The 7,500-nt window shown below is 53.5% G+C and overlaps 1 protein-coding gene across 10 annotated transcripts in view; it reads right to left on the bottom strand.

Annotated features, from left to right (window-relative positions):
* Positions 1 to 7,500, bottom strand: part of LOC113805043 (serine-rich adhesin for platelets) — a 387,167-nt gene that overhangs the window by 144,176 nt on the left and 235,491 nt on the right. Inside the window, exon 1 of one of the 10 annotated variants that reach the window (XM_070142729.1) lies at positions 870 to 1,610. The exons of the other annotated variants lie outside the window; for them this stretch is intronic. Within the exon in view, the coding sequence (XP_069998830.1) occupies positions 870 to 889 (20 nt within the window). The 5' untranslated portion in view covers positions 890 to 1,610. Of the gene's footprint in view, positions 1 to 869; positions 1,611 to 7,500 lie in introns of those variants that run through there. 10 annotated transcript variants of the gene reach the window in all.

The raw sequence follows: 7,500 nt of genomic DNA, 5'->3' as shown, positions 1-7,500 counted from the left end.
TATTTACTCGGTCAAAGCAGCAACTTGAGTACTAGGCAACTACGACTTCCTGTTGCAGTGAAATTCTCCCGTTACTGAGGCAGATTCATGCTTCTTCTTCTTCTTCTTCTTGTGATGTTTGGCTCCCTTGACGTCTTGCGCGTTTGCTTTCAAATCTCGGAGAAGAAGGTGAGAGAAAGAAAGAAAGAAGAAAAGAGTCGGCTATGAGAAAATAACACAAAAGTCATTTTTCACACCAGCGTGAAGCCCATTTCCCTTCATTTTCGCGACTTATTCAAGAAATAACCACACATACCGCAACACAAATATTCGTTAACGCCGCATCTCAACACCTCCACAACACTCACACCAACATGAGCACACCGCGCCCGCCTCACAAAGACCCCGCGTGAACTCTCCCAACGACACCTTCCCTCGCCAATCCTAAGAATCAACACGACGGTCCTATCCTTCCTCCTTGACATCGCCCGGACGTCAAAATCCTTCTCCGTCTCCGCAAACCTTTAGAACAAATGACCAAACGCAACAGGCTGACCAGACTCCTTCCTCATGCTATGCAAATACTTCTAGATCCGCCTAACCTTGGGCATTCATAAGGAAATGGCACGCTACTGTCTGTATTCTGTACCGTGGATATTATGTCATCAGCGTATGAGCAGTGTACAGGATACACTTGTGCTTGTCTAGAAGAATAGTTACTTTGTAGATCGTATCAGTACGATAGCTATTCACTGCTAGTATGTGACCAAACGGGAAGAGTAGCAAGGGTAAATAAACAAGACTTCATTACAAATCAAGTGTAAGAATATGTACTTTTGTCTCCTAAAATGCGAAATAAAATCATCCAACTGCAAGACCAGCAGACTCACATATACGTCCAGATATCCATGTTTGCGGGCAGTCGTGCAGCGAAGGAACCGCTCTTGAATCCTACATGTTCTTCACACCCCGCCCCCACGTCTTCCCGCGACCCCTGCGCTTCCGGCCCTCTGTTTACACCCTGTTCGAATCTTTAAAAAAAAACTTCTATAGGCCTATAACTTTTCAAAAACTCTTTTATTGTCACTTGGCGTCAACTTCATAGCGAGGCGGCAGGTCCACTTCCGGGCCTCTGTTTACACCCTGTTCGAATCTAAAAAAAAAACTTCTATAGGCCTATATCTTTTCAAAAACTTTTATTGTCACTTGGCGTCAACTTCATAGCGAGGCGGCAGGTCCACTTCCGGGGGGCCTCGTGTGCGTATCGGAGGGAGAGCGCTCGGGCCGCTGGCAAGGGCGGGAGAGGAGGAGCAGGCTCTGGCGGAGGTTCCTGTCGGAGGAGCAGAGGCAAGCAGGAGGAGGGCGAGGAGGGCGTCTCGGGTGCACAGCCTCAACAGCTCTCATGGGTGCGAATGGTAATGGGACTAAATGGGTAAATGAGACGGTTGGCCGTGGATCGTGCGCTCCCGTCGCTCTGTGACACCCGCGGCCAAACCTCTAGTCCGGCCGCGCTTACTCCTTGCGGGAATGTTCTAATTTCTTGCCAATTTAGAGTAGCACAAGCATGTTACACTTGATATGTATCTGGCACATAGGTTACAAGAAGCAACTTTTTCATCGCGAGGAGCTGCGTCTGACGAGGTCGTGTTAAGATGTTGCCGTGATACGGACGGCTCGAGATGGTTAATTCAAGTGGCACTGTCACTCACAGTTCCGCCGTCATGGTGCCACCACATTGACTCCAAAAGACCTTTTCCTGTCCCTGGCACTGACACTCCTACGGTTTCACTCCGACTGCAGACGATCAGTGGCAGCCTGCAAGAGACGGCGGTCTGCTTACGAGGCCGTGAACCGTGTGCTTCCGTCCCCGTGTCCGCCAGGGCCGCGCCGGACGGACCTTCCTTGCCCGCGAAGGCAGCGGCCGTGCCAGCAAGAACAGGGGCGTGCGGGGCCGCCGACAAGCACGGCGCTGCTCGGCTTGGGAGGTTCTCACGCCCAACGTTTCTTGCAGCAGTTGCTTGTCATGTCATGCGCTTGATGACGGGTGATGGCCTCGAGGCACGGCTGCGGGACACGGCTGGCTCGCTCGCCCTCATCACCAGCGCGCTCTCCCTGACCCACACGCGGGCACTCCTACGGCACTCTCGGGCACGCCGACTTCGACCTCTCCGTGTCGCGTCTGGTGCCACACTGCTCTCGCCTGGACGCCCATGGGTGCACTGGAGGCGGCGGTGGGCGGCGAGGGCGCGGAGGACGGGCAGCGTGCAGTGAGGCGGGCACAGACACCACGTTAAGTGTCCCACCACCACCAATTGACAAGGCAGCCGACCGCTGTACATGGCCCTGTCGCGGGCTGTTGTCAGGCACCGCCACACCCTGCACTTGCACTGCCTCACACCTGCTTAATACTACACTACTACACTGCCAGCTGGTCCACGAGGACCCAGCTGGCACCCCCCGGAGCACCACGTGAGCGGCAGCCTCCGCCGCACCCCGTGGGGCCCGCGCCGGCCACTTCTCTCCCGCAGATGCAAGGTGTCCCCAGCGAGCGGTCGAACCGCCACCGCGCTTCGCCCGATGCGAAACCTGTCAGAAACAAAGCCTCGCCTTCAGGCCGCTCATTAGCCACTCAGCCGAGGCGAGGTCCGGCGGAAAACATCCCGGCGGCCGAAATCGCCTCGGAACCGACGCCAGGGGAAGAGGCGACGCTCCTCGCCCGAACGTGCACGCCCAACGCCCAGGGAAGAAAATGCCGAATCCGCCTCGGCCTAAATCGGTCACTCGTGGCCAGCGCATTGCCACACGAACGGTCAAGGATGTAGGCCTGGCTTCTACGCTCACGTGATAAGACAGCGCTCTTTCTTTCGGCGGGGAAGATGGCTTTTAAGAAGGCTGGCGGTCAGCCACGGCCATCTCTAGGTCGTCTCCGCTCTCAGTCTCTCCTCCTGTCTGTCTGTCCCTGTCTATCTCTTTCTTTCTTTTTCTTTCTTTTTATCTCTCCCTCTCCCTCTCCCTATCTACCTATCCGCCAACCAGCCAGCCTCTCTCCCTTACCTCCGCCGCCTCCGCCAGCAAAAGGAGGCCAACGGGCGCCTTCAAAGCCTCCCTTACACAAACAACACACTTGCGCCTAATACCTGCCAATGGAACAAAGACGCCCACGAAGAAGTAAGATGGACACTCAAGATCGTAAAAAGGCTCCTGGCACTACACGAGGGGAGGGGGAGGAGGGGCGAATCGAGCCATCAGAGGGGACACGGAGATCCCTTTCCCCTCTTTCTGCCTCTGAATCCTCTCTGCCCCTCATTTCTACTCATTTCCACCTTACGTCATTTCCTTATTCTCTTCTAGTTTCAGCATAAAATGTTCTCTCACTTCCTCTCTGTTTCTGTCTCTTTGTCACTATCACTCCGTTTCTCTCTATCTCTCCGTCTATCTCTCTATCCCTCCGTCTATCTTTCTATCCCGCCGTCTATCTCTTCTATCCCTCCGTCTATCTCTCTATCCCTCCGTCTATCTTTCTATCCCTCCGTCTATCTTTCTATCCCGCCGTCTATCTCTTCTATCCCTCCGTCTATCTCTCTATCCCTCCGTCTATCTTTCTATCCCTCCGTCTATCTTTCTATCCCTCCGTCTATCTTTCTATCCCTCCGTCTATCTCTCTATCCCTCCGTCTATCTTTCTATCCCTCCGTCTATCTTTCTATCCCTCCGTCTATCTTTCTATCCTTCCGTCTATCCTTCTATCCCGCCGTCTATCTCTTCTATCCCTCCGTCTATCTCTTCTATCCCTCCGTCTATCTCTCTATCCCGCCGTCTATCTCTTCTATCCCTCCGTCTATCTCTTCTATCCCTCCGTCTATCTCTTCTATCCCTCAGTCTATCTTTTCTATCCCTCCGTCTATCTCTTCTATCCCTCCGTCTATCTTTATATCCCTCTGTCTATCTTTCTATCCCTCCATGTGTCTATTCCTCTGTGTGTCTCTCTCTCGCTTTACCTTTCCCTCTCTCCCTCTCCCTCTCTGCGGGTACAGCAATTTCTACTTATTTCCACCCTCTCACACCCCCTACTTCTCAACATAGCATTCCTCCGTTCCTTTAAGCGGGGACCCCTTGTTTCCACCTCTCCAACCCTCCCGCATCTCCCCTTCCCCCGTCAGTCTGACCCCAAACACCGCCTCCCTTTCCCCTTTTCTTCAAACAGAATGACAAAGTCGCGTCCTCGTGTCCCAAGCCTCTTTCTCCCCGCTCGCCACCCAGCCTGAGGGCCGCTGATGGAGCCTGATACAATAATACGCGGCCCGGACGAGCGCCCCGCCTTCGCCATGGAGGTGGACGTCATGGAGGGGGTCGTCATGGAGGGGGACGTCTTCATCGGGACAGCTCGGACGCATAAACCACGCCGCGGGGAGAGCGCGCGGCCGCGGCGACGAGTAAAGTGATAAAAACGCATGCACAACGATGGGCGGCCGACGCGCGCGAATTAGGGGAGGTTTGGCGGCGCAGACGACGCGGCGCCTCCTGTCACATTTCACGGTTCCAATTTCGCGCGTCTTCTCTGGCTTCCCCTTCTATCTGATCTCTATCTCCTTTGTCCTCTTGTTCTTTGTTCGTCTAGACTGGGTGCTTATTCACGCGACGTCGCAAATGCTTTTATCGAGTCCTTTTCAAAAAGATTTCGCGGAAATATCAGCTGTATTTACTTTTTTTTCTTCTTCTTCTTAAATGAAGTATGCCCCGTCCAGCCCCTCGCCCGCATGCCTGCGAGGCCTCAACATGCCGCTTAACTCGTCAAACGAACTAGCATCTCGGATAATATAAAGAAATTACGAGTCGAGGAGGATAATAACTTGTTTGTTGTCGCCATCGGGATCGTTGTTGTGACATGAATCAAGTAAGACACACTCAAAAACATGGCCCGCGGGTCGAGCCTCCTGCGGCCGGGCGACGCCCACGTGTGCACGGACCGCAAAGACATACATACACGTCATAACTGGGAAGAACCATTCGTATTTTGGAGAAAATTTCGCATTTATTAAGAGAAGCATTCAATTTTTTGTTAGCATTGGTATTATTCTAAATAAGCAATAATATTTTCTTAGAGAAGCGCTGGTATTTTTGGAGGAATTTACATTTTCCGAAAGAAGCACGCGCGCGTGCACACACACGCGCACACGCTTTTTTTATGAAGCATATTTTCTGGAAGAAGCATTGACCTGATGCGTTCTGTATGCAGGAGGCATGCTGCAGTACAGAACATGTCGAGCATAGTTGCATAAGTATGCATAATTCTCTCCGTCAACAGCCACAACTTAGCAATCGTTGTCCTAGCTTCGACAACAGGCATTTTCCTTCCCGTGCCACCTTAAAGCTCACGCGGCGCGCTCCTCCGACACCTGACACCCTTGGCACGCCCGTAGGAAATGTCACATCAAAACCCCCGAGCACCTGAGCCTGGCATGAGCATATTGCCGCCGTGGCCTCCTTTGACTGATGCCCCTAATGATGACGAAGCGGAGGTCAGAGTTACATCATAGCCACGCCAGGCAGTGAGGTGGCCGGGTACTTATGCACTCACAAGGTCATGCGTGTGGCAGGCTACCTACACGAATTGACATCTGTGACAAGGACGCACACTCTATACGCAACACATCGTGCGCGTGTGCACATGCCCGATTCGGAGGTAGCATGAAATATACGCAACATCAAACACGTAAACATACCAACTTAATAGGTAGAACCATACTTACGAAACATACCAACACCTCAGACAGAACGACTAAGACGCAACATACCACACTCCGGCACGCACTCACTTCAAAGAAAGAAAAAAAACACGGCATCTCATCAATGACTTCCCTCGTTCACAAATCTCCAGATCAAATACCATTCACCACGAATACCTCATATGTTACCATTCACAAATATCCAACGACACACGATTATTGCCCGTCGAGAACATTTACGAAGTGTCACTCACGCCATCAAGTGCTCATCTTACAGAAGGGAGACGGACAGAATGACAAGGAGGGTCACTTGATAGTGGAGGGGGAGGGAGAGAGGGAGAGAGAGAGGGAGGGAGAGAGAGAGAGAGAGAGAGAGAGAGGGAGAGAGAGAGAGAGAGAGAGGGAGAGAGAGAGAGAGAGAGAGGGGGAAGAGAGAGAGGGGGAAGAGAGAGAGGGGGAGAGAGAGAGAGAGAGAGAGAGAGAGAGAGAGAGAGAGAGAGAGAGAGAGAGAGAGAGAGAGAGAGAGAGAGAGAGAGAGAGGGAGAGAGAGAGAGAGAGAGAGAGAGAGGAGAGAGAGAGAGAGAGAGAGAGAGAGAGAGAGAGAGAGAGAGAGAGAGAGAGAGAGAGAGAGAGAGAGAGAGAGAGAGAGAGAGAGAGAGAGAGAGAGAGAGAGAGAGAGAGAGAGAGAGAGAGAGAGAGAGAGAGAGAGAGAGAGAGAGAGAGAGAGAGAGAGAGAGAGAGAGAGAGAGAGAGAGAGAACGAGAGAGAGAGAGAGAGAGAGAGAGAGAGAGAGAGAGAGAGAGAGAGAGGGAGGGAGAGAGAGAGAGAGAGAGAGAGAGAGGGAGAGAGAGAGAGAAAGAGAAAGAGGGAGAGAGGAGAGGGAGGGAGGAGAGAGGAGAGAGAGAGAGAGGTGAGAGAGAGAGAGGGAGAGAGAGAGAGAGAGAGGTAGAGAGAGAGAGAGAGGGTGAGAGAGAGAGAGAGAGAGAGAGAGAGAGAGAGAGAGAGAGAGAGAGAGAGAGAGAGAGAGAGAGAGAGAGAGAGAGAGAGAGAGAGAGAGAGAGAGAGAGAGAGAGAGAGAGAGAGAGAGAGAGAGAGAGAGAGAGAGGGGGGGGGGGGGGTTCCCTCCCCGGACGCTCAAATCCTTTTTCCTCGACGTCGAAGTCGCCCTCTAGACCCCCTCCGTTCAAGCCCCCTCCCCCCCCAGGCCGTCCCTCGCGACGTGAGACCGCATGTCCTTTGCATGTCATAAACAGGAACTCGGGGCCCAGCAGGAGGCCAATGCGCGCTAACGTGGTCCAAAAAGGTCCATGTGGGTAGCATGACATCAACGACGACAAATAAAGAGAAATGAATAAACAATGGAAACCAGAACGAAAGAACAGCGACCGCAGCAAAGGGCCGGGCCAGCGCAGCGAACACCGAATACTCACGCAGCGATTGGGTTCTCGCTCTCGTTCTCCAATTAGGCCAATAATCTGAATGCAGCGAACCACCGCGTCTGGAGAGCGAGGTGGCCCGCCCGCATGGATGGCCGGGCGGGCGGGTGAGCGCGGGCGTGGAGGTGGCGGCGGCGGCGGAGCGAGGCGCGGGTGCTCCTTGCGCCGAATCGGTGCGCTGTGGCGAGTTTGAGGCGAGGGGAACCCGCTGCGCCGTCGGAGGACCCACGCGCCCACTTGCTCACCCACTCACCAGCCACTCGTCCATCCGCTCACTTACTCGCCCACTCGACCATCCGCCTACTTACACGCTCATCCACTCACTCAATCACCCACTCATTCACTGACCCACTCACCCAC

The sequence above is a fragment of the Penaeus vannamei genome, chromosome 29, assembly GCF_042767895.1.
Source record: "Penaeus vannamei isolate JL-2024 chromosome 29, ASM4276789v1, whole genome shotgun sequence".
Taxonomy (NCBI): Eukaryota; Metazoa; Arthropoda; class Malacostraca; order Decapoda; family Penaeidae; genus Penaeus; species Penaeus vannamei.
The sequence above is the reverse complement of the archived record's forward strand: the minus strand, read 5'-3'. Positions and strand labels throughout refer to the sequence as shown.